Here is a 19103-nt window from a genome sequence, read left to right as displayed (position 1 = left end):
CCCAGTTCAAGGTATGTTAAATGTAAATAAAATGTATTATTGTACATTTGTTTAAAATTTCCACTGTGACTCTTTTTCTCATGGTCTTATTTGCCACTTGAACTAATTCTATCATTTTAATTTTTAAGGGAACATGCCGGGAGCCACACCAGCCTCTCTGGATGGCAGTCACAGCAAGGATATGGTAGCGTTTGCACAGCTCCAGCCATGAGAAATGAAAACTGGTATCTCCTTCTGCTACTACTGGCTCATGTTGGAAATGAGGCTGCTGGTATTGACCTGGCCTCACAATATTCCATATCAGACCTATATTCTGAACACAGATATCTCATAAGGAAAAGCATATTCCTGCCTTTACAAAAGAGATTTTAGACGAAAGCTCTGTGGGCGATTGTCAAAAGGCTCTTCCTATGGGCATTGCAGACCCAAGACTTGCATAATAAAGGGGGTTAAGAACACAAGGGTTACAATTGAACCTGGCCCTGAGACAAAGAGCCTATTTTGGGGTTAAGGTACAGATAAGAGCAGAACATAGTTACTACATATATCTTTGCTAATTGGTGAAGCATAGCAGTCCCTTCCTCAAGGCCTCCATTCCACAAACACCCTCCCTTACACTGGCAGCTGGGATGAGGACAGATAAGATTAGCTAAAACATAAACCCAGGTGCTAAGACGGACACATTTAGGGCCCCCATGATAGTTTCCACAAACAAACCAACTCAGAAACATTCATCCTCTTGAGAGCCAGACAGAATGACTGCTAGCTTATCTATATACAATTTAACCTATATGTTATCCTGTCTTTCACTAAGAGCATCTTGTTAATTCCTTGGTTGTAAATTCACTATAACTGGGATAATTCTGCAGAATATCAAAAACTTGTTATTGCAAAAGGCCTCCCATTGTAGAAATTCCTTTCTCTGACTTCATGTTGTTGCTGAACCTTTAAATAAAGACACAAAAACCTACAGGACGGAGATGCCTGCCTGGTGATCAGAAAGAATCTCGGGGCTCTCTCACTCTCTCTCTCGCCGACACCGTCCATCCTTCGGGGACTCCTGGACCTGCCGGAGCCGGCGTGGCCTCCAACAGGAACATATTAGAGTAAACCATAAGTTGCTGAAGGAATGTTGGAGTTGGAAAAGTATTTGTTATAGTGTGCACTTCAAATGAAAATAAAACCTAGGAGGATCACCAGTACAGATGGCTATGGAGGGAGAATTAAAGTAGCAGAAACTGGTAAGTGGAATGTCTACAAGCCTACAATAGAGAAAATAAAGCATACATACTGATGACTTAGGAGCTCTATCCCGATTTATGAAAATATACATTTTTGTTATGTGAGAGTGAGTTATTTATTATTTAGAGGTTAGAAACATATGTCTCACTGATACCTGAACTGTTGAATTTTGTGAAAATGGAATTATATAAAAGAAAGACACAAGTGCTGACTTCATCTTTTTTGTACCATTGTTTGAATCTGGTTAGTTTAGGAGGCTGACTACTGAGCAAATGAGGAAAAGTTTCTTGTGTTAAGGCAGATTCTTATTGCTCTACTTGTTTGAATTATTGTTTTGAAAGTCATGGCTGGTGCTATTATTGCCTATTATACTTTTCCCATGGTTTACAGAGTTCTTATTTGGGGGAAGAGGGAACAGACAATAACATATTTAGGAAAGTAAGCCCTAACCTTACTGTGGTAATCATTTCACATGTATTAAATTATTACATTGTATACCTTAAACTTACACAATTTTGTCAATTATATCTCAGTCAAGTTGGGGAAAAATAAAGTGCTTCTCTGCTAAGCCTATTATCTCTGCCTTTTTAATTTGTTTTTAAAGACTGATTTTTTTCCTTTCTGCCTTTTGAAATAGTAATTTATTATTATTTTGCAGTGCTAGAGTTTACTGTGGTAAAGATTTTCAAAGAAAGTTGGGGTTTGTTCTATCAGGCGGCCTGGTAATCTTAGGAATTTTAAGATGGTTAAGGAAGATAGATATAGAATATGCTTCACTCTGGTGTTAGTTTGGTTCCCACAAAAGCCCAGCCTCTCTGAGGGTTCTCCACTGAATGCCCTAAGTGTCAACATGGACTCCCCATTGCGGTTGATCGAGACTCAGATATATCTCAGCCCTATGTGAGCTCTGAGAACTATTTGGTTTATTGCTCCCAAGTTGTCACTTGCCTGACATTTTAGAAATCTACCTTATGCAAGGATACACCTTTGAAGATGTTTGGAGGTCTTTCTCCAGGCATTTTCGTCCTTGCAAGCACACTCCCTCCAAAACTGTAGCCAAGTCAGCCATCTGGGGCTCCTGTCTCTCTTCCCTTACCTCCACAAGACTGGCTCGCTCTTGTGTAAAATAGCCTTCCCTATCACACTGTCTGGAAAGGGCCTCCAGGAAGATGATATAGTTCACTTCATTTGTTTCTCTTCTTTAGGCATAACAGTTCTGGGCTGTCTGTTTTCCAATCTGTGAAAAGTTGTATGGTTGTTTAGTTTTCTAATTGTTTATGGCTGGAAGGTACATCTCACTCCAGTTACTTGTTCATAGCCTCTGGCTGGTATTTTATATGCCCCTTGTATGGGGCAGATAATCTCCAGATAACTATAGCCCAAACTGCACCTTCTCCATTGTCTTTCACACAGTGACATTACCACTCTGACCCCAGAAGACTTTGGAGTTTAAGATTCCTACACAGAAGTTTGGGAGAGGGGCATTAGTGGGAGGATTTGGAGGAGTGTCTAGGTGATGTCAATTGCCAGCATGTGGAGAAACTAAGTCCAACAACTCTGAAGGGTGAGAGAGCTGGGGGTCTTTACAGCCCCAGGATTTATCTTACCTATGGCTAACAGATGTTGGGTGATGCGTGGGTATGCAAAGCAAGGAGGCCATAAATGGCTAAAAATCTCCTTTTGGGGAACCATATTTCAAACAATTGGATGCATTAAATTTTGAGTTTCGCACCATCAGGCTTTTGAGTTACCAGATTCCATCCTGCCATAAAGGTCAAAACAAAAAGGTCCTTGGTATAGGACCCGTCTTTAACCCATTTACCGAACAACTAACTCCCTATTGAAAGACATTTTATAATTTCTCTCCCGCAAACATTGTCACAAACAGGTCAAGAGAAAAATTACATCCTATATAACAAAAGGCTAATTTTGCTAATATAATCAGTACTTCTAAAAATAAGTAGGATAAGATGATAAAATAGCATAGGCCTACTCCCAAATCAGCCCTGATAAAAGCAGCAGAAAAGGGAAGGAATTGGCAGTTGGAAGTAAAATCACAACTGTGAGAACCCTCACGGGGGGTGGGAACTAGCGAGTGATGGGGTGGGAGGTGGGCAGTGAACACAGCAGTCGCCGGGGGAAGAGGACACCTGTGGCAGCCGGGGAGGAGCTGGAGAACATTTAATTTTAGCTCCCGTCTCTCTTACTTCACCTTCCTGACGTGGCACATCACCGGCCTCCCGACAGGGTGAGGCGCCGGCAGAGAAGACAGAGCCCAGCTAACATAAGGAGCGGATGGAAATGGGTGTGGCAACGCCAACTCCCTCGCACCTTCAGCCTCCTGTGCTCCTGTCAGCAAAAGTTCTGCTATTCCTGGACCCTGCTCTTCTGAGACTTGACCCTCCTTGTTCTCAATTTCCAAGAAGGACACATTTAAGAATATGACTTTCAGCACTTCCCCAATACACATGACAGGAGGTAATCAGGAGAGCTGACTCCATCAGTGAAATGTGACACCACAGGTCAAGAAAAAGACATACCTGAGGAGTATATGTACTAGAAAAGAATTTTAAAAAATTAAATTTGGGGCACCTGGGTGGCTCAGTTGGCTAAGCGTCCGACATCAGCTCAGGTCATGACCTCACGGTCTGTGAGCTTGAGGCCCACATCATGCCGTGTGCTGACAGCTCAGAGCCTGGAAATTGGAGCCTGCTTCGGATTCTGTGTCGCCCTCTTTCTCTGCCCCTCCCCCACTCACTCTCTGTCTCTCTCAAAAAAGGAATAAACATCAAAAAAATTTGAAAAATAATTAAAGTGAACAACACATGCCACATTAAGTACACTGATTAGAAGAGATGAACCAATACTTTTAAATGAGCACAATATATATTCAAAAGAGTTGAGGAAGAATACGGTGACAAATCAAAAGGATAAGAAATTACTTTAAAAATTATATATATGTTAGATACATTATATATGATATATATTAAAAGTAAGATATATGGTATATGTTAAAAAGAAGTTACAGAATATTTTGGACATGATGTCTTGCCCATAATCAATATTATTTAGCGGTTGAGTCTGAATAGGGAAAAAATTAAGTCTTATTTTCAAAACCCAAATTAGAATGAAAAAAAAAATCTCTGGATACATGGTTGGTTGAGTTGTTGGCAATTCAAAATTTAGGAATGGGGTAGGAGCAGGTATAGATTATGTGATTGGTAAAACGGTTAGTAACAGGTGAAAGAGCCAGAGTAAGACTTGACTATTTATGGGATTGGTGGTAACATAGATTTCAGGAAGCTGACTGGCACTGGGCTGGACACAGGGAATGGGGTACTGAGGGTATAAGTTGTATCATAGGAAATAGAGCACAGAAATAAACTGTAAATGTTTTGGATTAACTGGATTCATCAATAGATTAATGTCTCCATAACATATATTGCAAGGGTGACCTTCATGGTGTAGATTCACACAGAATGCACTTTTACACACTTAAGAGCTATATGAAAATGCCTTATCTCGAGATATATAGATCCTCTGAATTCTTGTAACAATTTCAAATTCTTGTTTACAATTTAATCTATATATTTTTAAATGGACATATTTGTTGATTAAATACATAGATCTGCACACACGTAACTAGGCACACCCGACGTCACCTTGCTTGTGACTTCTTTCCATGCTTAGTTTTCTCTTTTCATTCAAGTGACAAGCTTCTCTCCTTGACCAAAATCTACTTAGGCTCCTCAAACTTTTTCACCTAGGCCTGGAATTTTAGATTTCCAGTTCTTCTTTGCATTGTCCGATTTTAGCAAGAAAGTCATTCTGGCCAGAATCCCCAATCCTCCATATCTGGTTAACCTGGATATCTACATCCAATCAGGCTCCTGTTCCTCCACCATCGTCCACGTGATCTCTGATCACCCTGCACTCACTACAGCAATAATCTTGGAAGGTTGGTTTAGTCATAATGTCTCTGTACCCCTGATGTTTCCTCTTAGTAATTTTCCATCTACTAACCCTCACCCTGCTCCTTGGCTATAAATTCCCACTTGCCCAAGCTGTATCCCCCACTGCAAGCCTCCACTGCAGTGATCCTTATACTGGCAAAGGCCCTCCCCCTTAAATAAAGTCCACTTTAGCATGCTTTAACAAGCCTCTTGAATAATATTTTTTCTTTAGTATCAGTCTCTGCACAACTCCCATTTTCAGAAGGGGATTTCAGAGACAATCACGTGTAAAACAGCTTTCCTGTTATCCTGCCATCTTTATTTTCTTCAGAGTATTTACACTATTTGAGATAATTGTATATATTAATGAATTACTAATTAGCTAATTTACTAACACATCGCACGGAATGCGAGCTGAGAGCAGGAATACGGTGGGGGAGTATTCCCAAAGCCTGGCACACAGTGGACAATCAAGTATTTGTTGAATGTTTACAGTCTGCGGAATCCTAACAGAATACGCGTAAAAGACCCGTACACGTTGGGAGAAGCAAGCAGAAAAACTAGTTGGAAGGAACCCTGGATATGTAGAAAGGGCCCTTAATGGGTGAACAAAGACTCAGCGGGGGAAAAGCCTTGCTCCAGGTAACTTAGGTGAGCAGAGGGCCTTTTGCCACACTAGGACGTGTGCCATCTCCTAACGGTCTAACCGGGAGGCAGCCAACCTCAATGAGGCAGGAACATCCAAGACAAGAGCCTCGTCCGAAGAGGCTTTTCAGGTGGGGGGCGGGGGGGGGGGCGCGCTGTGCACCAGGGCAGATGATGTCCGAAGTCCGCACTCGGGCCTGGCACGCCACTAGCCAGCCGGGCCTAGCATCGGCGAGCCCATCAAATGCCAGGCCTCACGCTGGGCTCTGGGCCAGGTTCACCCCCGCCCGAAACTCCCTCCCACTGCTCCTCGCCCACACGTACGCAGGATATCGGCGGGCCTAGGGCTGAAAAGTCCAACACGGGATAAAAAGACTTGGTGTTGGTTTCCGGGGAAGTTTTAGAGAGCCGTACTCGCCCCTCCCTTTCCGGTCCGGTCCGCCCCAGTCTTCTCCGGCAACCACGTGTATTTAAGTTGGAGTGTTTCTCTCAGCTGTTGCCACTGTTGGTGAGGTTTTCCAGGTCCGGGCGGCGGAGGTTCTCCGGGGCCGTGAGGACGTCACCATGGTGGGCCCCCTCCCGCTCCCCTGACCCCCCTTCTCTCTCGGGAAGGCTCCCGTCGGGCAGGCGGGAGGGAAGGGGGCAGTCTTGGAAAAACGGGAGAGGGGAAGCGGCTAAGTGATTATACTGCGCGGTGCGCCCGGGTAGCGGGTGCTGGGCTGGGCAGCCCCGAGGCAGGTGCCTGGCCCAGCGTCTGGGCCTTAAAGTTCAACTTTTGGGTTCTGAGCTGTTCACAGAGCTTCCCTGCCCCCTCGAGGGAAAAGACTCAGGTTTCCATTTTCTTGCTATTCACCAAAGTGTGGGGGGCGGAACGATGGGGGGAAGGTAGGCAAAACTTGAGAAAGTGTTGCCGCCACACATGTGTGCCACGTCTTGCTCGTCTAGACTGTTTAGGCTCAGTCTCTTCCCTTCTCGGAGTCCATTCGCCGCCCTTGAGTGATGTGCTCGTTTGGCAAATCCTGTCTTCATGCCCCTCCCCCTGGGCCCCTCTCCTCCGTCCCACCAAGAAGCTCGAACTATTCTGTTGTTTCTATTAAAAATTGAGTAGATGCAAAATAATGTTTACGTTAACATAGTGAAGTGTAAAGATTAGCAACATAAGAAACGCCCTCTTATCCATTATCCAGTTAAATAAAACTTTTGAAAGCCTCTATGTTTCCTTGACCCTGTAACCAACCTTCAGGAACCCTTCAAGTAAACTGCATTTAAATTTTGTATTAATTACCTTGTTTTTTGTTTTTATAGTTACCACTTAACGTTGTATTCCAAACTTGTTTCTTCTGGCTTTTTTTCTTTTTTTACTTATGTTCATTAGAGTAATTCTTGAATACGAAAATGCTTTTTACCTTTTCAACTGGTTTTTAATAAAAACAACAACATAAAATTTGTATTCTGGTGAAAAAAGTTAGGATACTCATGCCACAATGTCTTTTGTCCCCTTTGTTCTTTTTTCTTTTTCCCCTTTTCATTGTATGCCTATAATTTTTGTCTTTCACATCTACATGGTCTGTTTGCTTAAATTATTCATGTCAGTATACGTATAGATTTAGTCTTTTCGCCTTTCGCTGCACTTTTGCTATTTCCAACTCTTTATAAGATAATTTCCTTCCGTGGTCTTTCCATTCCAGAGTGGAACATTATCCATTGATATGATTGTGAGTGATTGGGGGTTGGTAGGCATTTGACAAAGTTGTCCTTGACTTTCAGAATTTCACTTTTATCAGGCTGTATGGTAGGAGGATATTGCCTTGTCATAGGAATCGGAAGAGTGGCATATAAATCTGCTCTCATTGGCATATTTCCTGCCCTTTCATTTTTCTGGTATATCACCAGTGACTGTGCTGTGTCCTTTCTTGAGTTTAAAGTCAGCTTGGCACTGAAGGTTTTCCGTCTTTAAAAAAATTTTTTTTTACATGTTTTATTTATTTTTGAGAGAGACAGAGACAGAGTGCAAGTGGGGGAGGAGCAGAGAGAGGGAGACAGAATCCAAAGCTGGAGCTAGGCTGCGAGCTGTCAGCACAGAGCCCAATGTTGGGCTGGAACCCATGAACCATGAAATCATGATCTGAGCTGAAGGTGGTTGCTTAACCAACTGAGCCAACCCGGTGCCCCTCCTTCTTTTTATATCAGTTAACTCTAAAGTTCTTTCAGTACAGCTTAGAAAGTCGGTTATGGAGTACCAGAGGACTGAGTTTGGCAACTGTCTTTGCTAAATTTTGATCTTGGTGAAATTACTTAACCCCTCTAAGTCTCAGTTGCCTCATCTATTATATTGGGATAATCATAGTAACTACCTCATAGAGTTGTGAAAATTATATGTAAGCCACTAGCCCAATGTCTGGCACTTGGTAAATGTAGTTTAGTTATTGTAATTAACATTAGTAATGGTAGTAGATGATAACAGTGAGCTTGTAGTTGTCTACTTTTGTTACTTTGTTCGTTTTTCTCTTATTTTGAACTTGTCCTGGAGTTTTACAAATTCATATCTTCTATCAAAACTTGAATTCAACTGACATGAACAGTCTTTTTCAAATAATTGATCCCACATAGCACTTCTTCATTCTGCATTTTAAAACGTCTTAGTGTGCTAAAAGTTATTAGTTTGGTGTGTACTGTACATAAGATACTCATGGGTATATTCCTTTGTATATAAACCTATTGTAAAGTTTAAGAGTGCTTGTTTTTCTCCCAGGGTAGATTATAAAAACATTCAAAAGTGTGCTGTTATCCTCCTTGATTTATCTTTACATACTACTGTGGGTCTTAACTATTAGTGACTACCTACATATTCCTTAATGACAAGAATTGTGTGCTTTTGGACTCACTTATAAATGTAAGCTGTAACAACGAATCAGCTTACTAAATCTTGGTTACTTTTTTTTTTTACCAGCTGCATTGAGATAAAGTAGATTTATAACAGGGTATAAGTTTAAGATGTACAGTGTTACGATTTGATTTATGTATATATCGTGAAATGACTAGCACAATAAATTTAGTTAATACATCACATAGTTGTGACTTTAAGATTTACTCTTTAAGCACCTTTCAAGTGTACAATACAGTATTAGTAGTAGTAGTAACCATGCTGCTCATGTTTGACCTCAAGAACTTGATCATCTTGTAACTGGAAGTTTATACCCATTGACCACCTTCAAATATTTCCCCCAACTGGTTTTTTTTTACTTCTGTTTCTATGAATTTGGTTTTTTTTTTAGATTCCACATTATGTAAAATCTTACAGTTTTTGTCTTTTTCTGTCTGACTTAGCTCTCGACATAGTGCTTTCAAGTTTCATCCATATTGTCACAAATGGTAGGATTTACTTTTTTATGGTTGATAATTTATTGTATATGTATGGATATGTGTGTGTGTGTATAATACACCCCACGTTTTTTCATTTGTTGACAGACTTCGGTTGTTTCAGTGTCTTGGCTATGATAAATAAGGCTGCAGTCAACAGAGGTGCAGATACTTTTTCAAAATAGTGATTTCGTACAAATCAAAACCACACTGAGATACCACCTCACGCCAGTCAGAGTGGCTAAAATGAGCAAATCAGAGAACTCTAGATGCTGGCGAGGATGTGGAGAAACGGGCACCCTCCTACACTGTTGGTGGGAATGTAAACTGGTACAGCCCCTCTGGAAAACAGTGTGGAGGTTCCTCAGGAAACTAACAATAGAACTCCCTTATGACCCAGCAATAGCACTGCTAGGAATTTACCCAAGGGATACAGAAATGCTGAGGCATAGGAGCACATGTACCCCAATGTTCATAGCAGCACTCTCCACAATAGCTAAAACATGGAAAGAGCCTAAGTGTCCATCAACAGATGAATGGATCAAGAAGATGTGGTTTATCTATACCATGGAATACTACATGGCAATGAGAAACAATGAAATCTGGCCATGTGTAGCAACATGGATGGACCTTGAGGGTGTTATGCTGAGCGAAATAAGTCAGGCAGAGAAGGACAAATACCATATGTTTGCACGTATAGGAGGATTAGGAGGAACTTGACGGAGGACCAAGGGGGAGAAGAAGGGCGGAAATGGTGGGGGAAAGGGAGAGAGGCAAACCATGAGAGACTCTTGAATGCTGACAAAAACTGAGGACTGATGGATGTGGGGGGGAGGGGGGGATGGGCATGAAGGAGGGCACTTTGGGGATGAGCACTGAGTGTTATGTAGAAACTAATTTGACAATAAACTATTTGTAAAAAAAAAAAAAAAAAAAAATAGTGATTTCATTTCCTTGGATATATACCCAGAAGTAGGATTGCTGGATCATATCATAATTGTATTTTTAATTTTTTGAGGAACCTCTCTGCTATTTTCTGTAGTGGCTGTATCCATTTTCATTCCCACCAACAGTGTGCAAGTTTTCCCTTTTCTCCATGTCTTCACCACTTATTATCTCTTGTCTTTTTGATACCAACCATTCTAACAGTTGTGGAGTGATATTTTATTGGGGTTTTGATGTGCATTTCTGTGATGATTAGTGATGTTGAGCACCTTTCAAAGTACCTGTTGGCCATTTGGTATTTTCTTTGGAAAAATGTCCTTTGCCCATTTTTTAAAAAAAATTTTTTTACATTTATTTATTTTTGAGAGACAGAGAGCACACATTGGGGAGGGGCAGAGAGAGAGCATGAGACACAGAATCCAAAGCAGGCTCCAGGCTCTGAGCTGTTAGCACAGAGCTCGACGTGGGGCTCAAACTCACAAGGTGAGATCATGACCTGAGCCGAAGTCGGACGCTTAACCGACTGAGCCAGCCAGGTGCCCTGTCCTTTGCCCATTTTTAAATCTAATTATTGGTGTTTTTTCTTCCTATTTTTGGCTACTGAACTGTATGAATTTATTACTTTTTTTCTTTTAAAGTCTACTTATTTATTTTGAGAGAGAGGGATAAAGAGCATGTGCACACCAGGGCGGGGCAGAAAGAGAGGGAGAGAGAGAATCCCAAGCGGTCCCCATGCTGCCAGCACAGAAGCCGATGTGGGGCTGGATCCTATAAATTGAGAGGTCATGACCTGAGCCTAAATCAAGAGTTGGATCCTTAATGGACTGAACCACCCAGGTGCCCTTGTATGAATTTCGTATATATTTTGGTTGTTAACTTCTTATCAGATACAGTTGGTAAATATTTTCTCCCATATGGTAAGTTTCCTTTTAATTTTGTTGACCATTTCTGTTGCTGTGCAGAGACCTTTGAGTTTGATGTAGTCCCTTTTGTTAATTTTGCTTTTGTTGCTTGAGCTCTCATGTCATATACAAAAAATATTGCCAGGGTCACTATCAAGGAACTTTTCCCCTGTGTTTCCTTCTAGTATTTATATGGTTTTAGGCTTTACATTTAAATGTTTAATCCATTTTGGGGCATTGGGTGGCTCAGTCGGTTGAGCATCCGACTTTAGCTCAGGTTCATGAGTTTGAGCTCCACATCGTGTTTGCTGCAGTCAGCCTGTCAGTGCAGAGGCAGCTTCAGATCCTCTATTCCCCTCTCTTTGTGTGTCCCCCACGTGCACTCCCAAAAAACAAATTCAAAACAGATTAATTCATTTTGAGTTAATTTTTTGAGTGGTGTAATGTAGGGGTTCCATTTCTTTCTTTTTTTTTTTTTTTTGCACGTGAATATACAGTTTTCACAACACCATTTATTGAAGACTGTCTTTTTGTCCTTGAGTACTCTTGGCTACATATGCGTCGGTGTATTTCTGTACTCTCAGTTCTGTTCCATTGGTGTATGTGTCTGTTTTTATGCCTAAACCTGAAAGAGATTACTTGCTAGTGAAACCTTGCTCCTGAAATTAAAGTAAAAATAAAAGTAAAGGAAAATGTTAATGGACCTATGTCTTTTTGGAACAGTATTACATATTCATGGTTTAGAAAAATCAGACAGTAATGAGGTGCCAGGGTGGCTGAATCAGTTAAGCATCCAACTCTTGATTTCTGCTCAGGTTGTGATCTAATGGTTTGTGAGTTGAAGCCCCACGTTGGGCTCTGTGCTGATGTGTGGAGCCTACTTGAGATTCTCTCTCTCCCCCTCTCTCAAATTAAATAAAGTTAAAAAAATTGTTGTCCATGAAAAGTTTATTAAGTTTTTATTACCACTGTGAAAAATTAATACAAATTTAGTGACTTAAAACAGTGCAGATTCATTTACTGTTAAATTTCTGAGGATCAGAAGTCCAAAAGTGAGTCTTATTTTTCTGTTAAAATCAAGGTGTTGATAGGACTGCTGTTCTTCAAGAGGCTCTAGTGAAGAACCTGTTTCCTTGCTTTTTCCAGTTTCTAGAGGTCACCTTCATTCCTTGGTTCTTGGCTCCTTCCTCCGTCTTCAAAGCCAGCAGTGTCACATCTTAATGTCCTTCCCCAGGGAAGGCCACAGCCCCTTGATAATGATTCTTCTTCCTCCTTCTTATAAGGATCCTTGTTTATATTGGGCCCATGTGGATAATTAGGGATAAATTCCCTCTCTCAAGATCTTTGATCACATTTTCAAAGTCCCTTGTGTCATATATGGTAAATTATTTACAGATCTGTGGATGAGGGCATGGACATCTTTGGGAGGGAGGTCATTATTCTGCCTCCCACAAAAAGTAAGCCTTCTTCCAATTCTGTTATCTAGCGCCTCAGTTCACTTGAGAAATGATTGATCAGTTTCTTAGATACTCATTCAGACATTTTATATACATGCACTAGCATATGTATATGTCTCTAGACCTCCCCTTTTTATGTAAATAGTATATTAGACACACTCTTATGCCCCTTGCTTGTTTTGTCTTACCCTAATTTTGCAGGCTTATGTAAGTACTTCTAGTTCTCTCATGCTTTTTATAGCTGATAACCCATTTTTTGCTTTTATTACTAATTTACTTAACCAGGTTTCTGATGGACACTTAACCTGTTTCCATTCTTTCGTTTCCTACTACAAACACTGCTGCATTGATTATTCTTGTTTTTGCTACATGTGTAGATAGTATACTGCTAGAATAAATTAATAGAAATTGAATTCCTTGGTCAAAAGACATGTGCAATTTTTAATCATGATAAGAACTGTCAAATTGCACTCCAGAAGGAGAACTTATTTATTTATGAGACTGCTTGTTTATGAGACCACTAACTCACCCAGACCCTCACTAATGCAGTGCTAAGAAATTTAGAATCATTTATCCAGTCTTGTGCACTGAAAATTCTCTCATTAAAGTTTTAATCTATATTTCTTTTAAGATAGACCACATATCCTTTCAAAACTTTAATAACATTTGTATTTATCTTTCTGTGACTTTGTATTCTTTTTCCTGTTTTTATTTGGGGTGCTCATCTTTATCTTAATGATTTTGTAAGTGTCCATTACATTGTAGGCTCTCATCAAATACATGTATTTCATCTGAGCTTAGATCTAGGCTGTTTTCTCTTCTACTCTTTCACTGAGGGAATCTTACTCTCTCCAGTGGCTTAAAGTACCACCTGTATCCCTTAAGTCATCCCAAATTGATATCTTTAGCCGAGACCTTTTTTTTCCTAAGTGCCAGACTTGTATTTCTTGCCTGTACTCAGCTGTATCCCAGATGTCTTAAACTAATGTCTAACAGTGAATTTTTTAAAAAATGTTTTATTTATTTCTGAGAGAGAGAGAGAGACAGACAATGTCTGTGTGGGAGGGGAGGGTCAGAGAGAGAGGGAGATACAGAATCTGAAACAGGCTCCAGGCTCTGAGCTGGCTGTCAGCATAGAGCCCGATGCGGTGCTTGAACCCACGAACTGTGAGATCATGACCTGAGCCGAAGTCGGACGCTTAACTGACTGAGCCACCCAGGCGCCTCTGACAGTGAATTTTTGATGCCCCTTGTTCCTATCTTAATGGTAAATGGTAATTCTGACCATGTAGTTGCTTATGTTGCAAATCTGGGGAGGCATACTTCGCTCTTCCTTTTCCCTCACCCTTCATATTCAAGTCCTGTATCATTGTGTTTCAAGGTACATTTCTTTAAACCTTGCCATTTTTTTCATACCTTCACTGTCACCATGCTTAGGCTACTTGACTGTCAGCTCTTCTTAACGACCACAGCACCACTAATAGTAGTCTGACCTCCTCCCAAACTATTCTTTATACAAGCAACTTGTGCAGTTTAAAAAAAAAAAAAAAAAAAGATCTCAAGTTACTTCTTCAGGGAGGCTTTTCTTGATGTCCAAAAATTAAGTCCATTTTTTATATGGGTTCAGTCAGGATCCTATACTTCCTGACCGTTTTCTGGACTTACTGAAGTATATAGTTATTCATGAGAAAACTAGATTGCAAGCTCCCTGAGGGCAAGTCATGTCTGTTTTTGATCCTGGAGCCTTAGGTCCTATCCTAGTACATGGTAATACATGCTCAGGGATTTAAAAAAAAAAAAAAAAATCTAGTACAAGATAGGAGTATAAATAGTAGCAAGGGAATGTGGGAGAAAAGCTTAATTCTGACTAGATATTTGTAGGTGGTTGTAGGTACGGCTTTAGTCTTATACTTTTTGTTTTAAGTATTCATATACCTTTATGTACCCTAAGTGTGCTTGGTGGAATGATTATTTTTCTAGGTTTCTAGTTACACTAAGTACTATAAATGGTATTTCTGTCTCCGTTTGAGCTTGGATTCTATGATAACATAAAAGAGAGGTTGAACTTGATGATAGATTTTGCATGAAAGAAAATTGAAGTCTGCATTAGAGAATTATTAAGATTTTCTTAATGTTAAGGAAGCTATTGCTTTTGAGTTATTAAAAATTATTTTTATATGAGATAGTTCATATTTTAAGGACTATTTTTAATATTTTTAATTCACAGTAGTTTAATGTACAGTGGGTGCTAAGCATATGTTTACTTGGGGCAACATCCTCCTTTTTTTTTTTTTTTTTTTCTTTCAAAGTATTATTTTCAACCTGATAGGACACGTTTACAGTCTTTAAGGGGCCACTTTTGAGAAGATAAAACACAAATATAAATGATTTTGTAAATGTTAAATGACTGGTAAGTGCAGTATGATATTAGGTGCTATAATGCAAAAGCTACCAAAAGAGAAAGGTTCTAAAGTCCAGATGGTTATTCTTGGATGGTTTCAAGGAGTAGGTGATCTTGAATTTGAAATGGTCATTGGGAATTGGATGGGTTTAGAAAGGATTATGTGCAAAGCCATTAAGTTCCTAGCTGAATTGTCTGTCCTTGGGGTCATGTTTATCTGTAAAGCAAGGAAAGTGCACTGAATTTCTTCATGGTGGATTCCCTGCCAACAACAGCAGCAGTGGCAGCAGCAAAGCAGCTTTTCTTAATTAAGTCCTCTCATTTTCATCTTGTCACTGGTGTTGAGTGACTCAGTATATCGTATTCTATGATTTATTTTGATACAGGTTCCTAGTTACACTGAGTAATAAACAGATTTCTGTCTCTGGTTGAGCTTGGATTCTATGATGACTTTGATGGTCTTTCAGGGGAAGGTCCTTTTTACGTATTTTTTTATATTTGGAAAGAGTGTGCATGTGCGCAAGCTGGGCAGGGGCAGAGGAAGAGCAGGGCAGATTCTCAAGCAGGCTCCATGCTCCATGCAGAGCCCCACACTGCTCAGTCTCACGACAGTGAGATCACGACCTGAGCCTAAATCAAGAGTCAGGCGCCTCGTTGACTGAGCCACTCACGTGTCCCATCCTTTTTGTTATTTATGATTGTAACAGGAATATTCGAAGCATGTTGCCCCTGAAATACCTCTTTCTGTTTCTGTGTTATTTGAATAAACTCTTTATGTGTTTTCTTCTATTAGTCTCAATTATGAATTCAAAGATTTAGAATGAATTTTCTGAAGTAATTGCTAAAGATTGTAGGAAGGAGACACTTTTGATACTAATTTTCTGGCTGCATATTTTTTGGTGCCAGAAACTTTTCAAAGCAAGCATAGTTAGGTGCTCCTGGGTGGTTCAGTTGGTTAAATGTCCACAGTTTGTGAGTTGAAGCTCTGCATCGGACTCTCTGCTGTAAGCACAGATCCTGCTTTGGATCCTCTGTCTCCCTTTCTGCTTCTCTCTCAGAAACAAAACAAAACAAAGCAAGTAAGCATAGTTATTTAAAACCGTGCCTTAGTTATGCTTATGAAAAGAGACACTATTTTTGTTATATCTCTCAAAGTTAAAACGTAACTATTAATCTTCTGTAGCAAATGCACCTTAAACTCTTTCCCACCCCCAGTTTTGGTATATATTTACATTGTCTACTATACTATGAATCATCAGATGCCCCACAAATAAGTTTGGAGAACCTCCAACTGTTAGAGATTAATTGCTTTTTAACTTAAGATATTTAGCTTGAATAGACTGTTTAACATTTTGTTGATAGGGTTTTACTTCAGCTTTTCCCTGTTGAATACTTCTTTTTTATTTTAATATGTTGAAAAATACAAAAATGTTTTAAAATTTAGCAAGCTATATTGTACATATTTCTATGCCTTATTATACATTCATATCGTGCCTTGAGGCAACCTTTTCATGAATAATAGAAGGAATAGCAAACTACAGGTGAATCAGAATAGAAGTTCAGTTTCTTTGTATCTTCTTTGTACTAAGTCTTGGAGGTTCTTCAACTGATACTCTAAAGCTCTGAGGACATTTTCATACTCCAAGGATATTAAACCATTTCTTGTTCTAAAGAAAGTTTTTATTAAATCTTTAAAGGAATTTTTTAAATAGAATTGGACATATTGCTGAAATAGTGTTACATACAGCTCTGTAACTTTGGTTGTTAAGTTTTAGCAGCCTCAGAGAGAATCTTGACGTGACAGTTGGTTTCCCTCAGAGCGAGGCTAGTGAGAGAACAGAGAGAGAGTAGGCCAGATGGAAGCCAGAGTCCTTATAAAACCGAATCTCACGATTGATAGATCATCCATTTGCCAAATGTTACTCATTAAAATTGAGTCACTAGGTCCACACTTGGTGGGGGGTAGGAGTGGGGGGAGATTACACCTGGGCATAAATCTTAGGAGGTATAATTCATTGGGAGACACCTCAGAGGCAACCTACCATGGGTTCTGACATGTTTTTATTGATTCATGTGTGCTAGGTAAAGCTCATGTACAAAAAAATCCTTACGACACCTTTCTTGTACCCCCACCCCACATATGCAGAGTAAAACAAAAGAATGCACATAGAGGCATACCTTAGAGATAACTGTGGGTTCAGTTACAGACTGCTCCAGTAAAGCGGATATCACAATACAGTGAGTCAAATGATTTTTTTTTTAGTTTGCCAGTACATAGAAAAGTTGTATTATTTACATTGTATTGTAGTCTATTAAGTGTGCAATAGCACGTGTCTAAAAAAGTGTAAATATCTTAATTAAAAAATACTTTATTGCTAAAAAATGCTAACCATCATCTGACCTTTCACCAAATTGTTATCTTTCTGCTGGTGGAGTTTTTGCTTCAGTCACACCCCTGACTGATCAGGTTTAGAAGTTGTTGAATGGTGGCGTGGCTGTGCCAGTTTCTTAAACTAAGACAATAATGAAGTTTGCCACATCAATTGACTCTTCTCTCATGAACATTTTCTCTGTAGCGTGCAATGCTGTTTGATAGCATTTTACCCACAGTAGAACTTTTTTGAGAATTGGAATCAATCATCTCATACCCTCCCACTGTGTAGTATTCTGAATCCCTTGCTGCCATTCCAACAGTCTTCATAGTGTCTTTATCAAAAGGAGATTCCATCTCTCTTTGTTCATCTATAAGAAGCAGCTCCTTACTGTTCAAGTGTTATTATGGGATTGCAGCAATTTGCTCATATCTTGAGGCTCTGCTTCTAATTCTATTCTCTTGCTGTTTCTACCACATCTGCACTTACTTCCATTGAAGTCTTGAACCCCTTGAAATCATTCAAGAGAGTTGGAACCTACTTCTTCGGAAGTCCTATTTATATTATATTTTGACCTCTTCCCATGAATCATGAATGCTCTTCATGGCATCTAGAATGGTGAATCCTTTTCTGAAGGCTTTCAAGAATTTATTTTGCCCAGATGCATCAGAGGACTCACTCTGCCAGCTATAGTCTTGTAAAATGTATTTCTTAAATAAATAGACTTGAATGTCAAAATCACACCATGATTCATGACCTGTAGAATGGATGCTGTGTTAGCAGGCATGAAAACCATAATCTCATTGCCTCCATCAGAGCTCTTGGGCAACCAGGTGCATTGTCAATAAGTAGTCATTTTTAAATGAATCTTTTTTCCTTAGAAGTAGGTCTCAACATTGGGCTTAAAATACTCAGTATACCATGTTATAAACAGATGTGCTATCAACCAGACTTTGTGGTTCCATTTGTACAGCATAGGCAGAGTAAAGGGCCCACAATTCTTAAGGCTCTAGGATTTTGGGAATGGTAACTGAACATTGGCTTCAGCTTAAAGTTTTACCAGCTGCATTAGCCCCTAGCAAGAGAGGCGGTCTGTCTTTTGAAGCTTTGAGGCCAGGCATTGACTTCTCCGTTCTAGCTGTGAAAGTCCTAGATGGCATCTTCTAGTAGAGGGCTGCTTTGTGTACATGAAAAATGTACACACATTTTGTAGCCACCTTCATTAATTCTCTTACCTAGATCTTTTGGATAACTTGCTGCAGCTTCTACATCACTTGCTGCTTTACTTCACAGTTTTATGTTATAGAGATAGCTTCTCTCCTTAAACCTCATGAACCAGCCTTTACCACCTGCAAACTTTTCTTCCCCAGCTTCCTCACCTCTTTGGGCCTTCACAGAATTAAAGAGAGGTGGGCCTTTTTCTGGATTTGGCTTTGGCTCAGGTGAATGTTGTGGCTGGTTTGATCTATCCAGACCACTCAAAACTTTCTTTTTCTCAGCATTAAGGCTGTTTTGCTTTATTGTTTGTGTTTTCACCGGAGTAGCACTTTTAATTTCCTTCAAGAACTTTTCCTTTGCATTCACAACTTGGCTAACTGGCACAAGAGGCCTAGCTTTTTGGCCTGTCTCAGCTTTGGACATACCTTCCTCACCAAACTTAATTGTTTCTAGCCTTTGACTTAAAGTGGGAGATGTATGACTTTTCTTTTCACATGAACACTTAGAGGCCATTGTGGGGTTAGTAATTGGCCTAATTTCTATATTATGGCTCAGGAAATAGACCTGAAAAGAAGAAGGATGGGGGAATGTTTGGTGACTGAGAACAG

The 19103-nt window shown here is 39.9% G+C and overlaps 1 protein-coding gene across 3 annotated transcripts in view; it reads left to right on the top strand.

The window, feature by feature from the left end:
• The first annotated feature begins 6284 nt into the window (after positions 1-6284).
• TMA16 (translation machinery associated 16 homolog) overlaps positions 6285-19103 on the top strand; it is a 49183-nt gene continuing 36364 nt past the window's right edge. For all 3 annotated transcript variants that reach the window (XM_039244551.1, XM_039244552.1, XM_039244550.1), the window contains exon 1: positions 6285-6407. In XM_039244551.1, the coding sequence (XP_039100482.1) occupies positions 6405-6407 (3 nt within the window). In that variant the 5' untranslated portion in view covers positions 6285-6404. The remainder of the gene's footprint in view (positions 6408-19103) is intronic.

Source organism: Hyaena hyaena, unplaced genomic scaffold (genome assembly GCF_003009895.1).
Source record: "Hyaena hyaena isolate Hyena2069 unplaced genomic scaffold, ASM300989v1 scaffold_244, whole genome shotgun sequence".
Taxonomy (NCBI): Eukaryota; Metazoa; Chordata; class Mammalia; order Carnivora; family Hyaenidae; genus Hyaena; species Hyaena hyaena.
The sequence above is the reverse complement of the archived record's forward strand: the minus strand, read 5'-3'. Positions and strand labels throughout refer to the sequence as shown.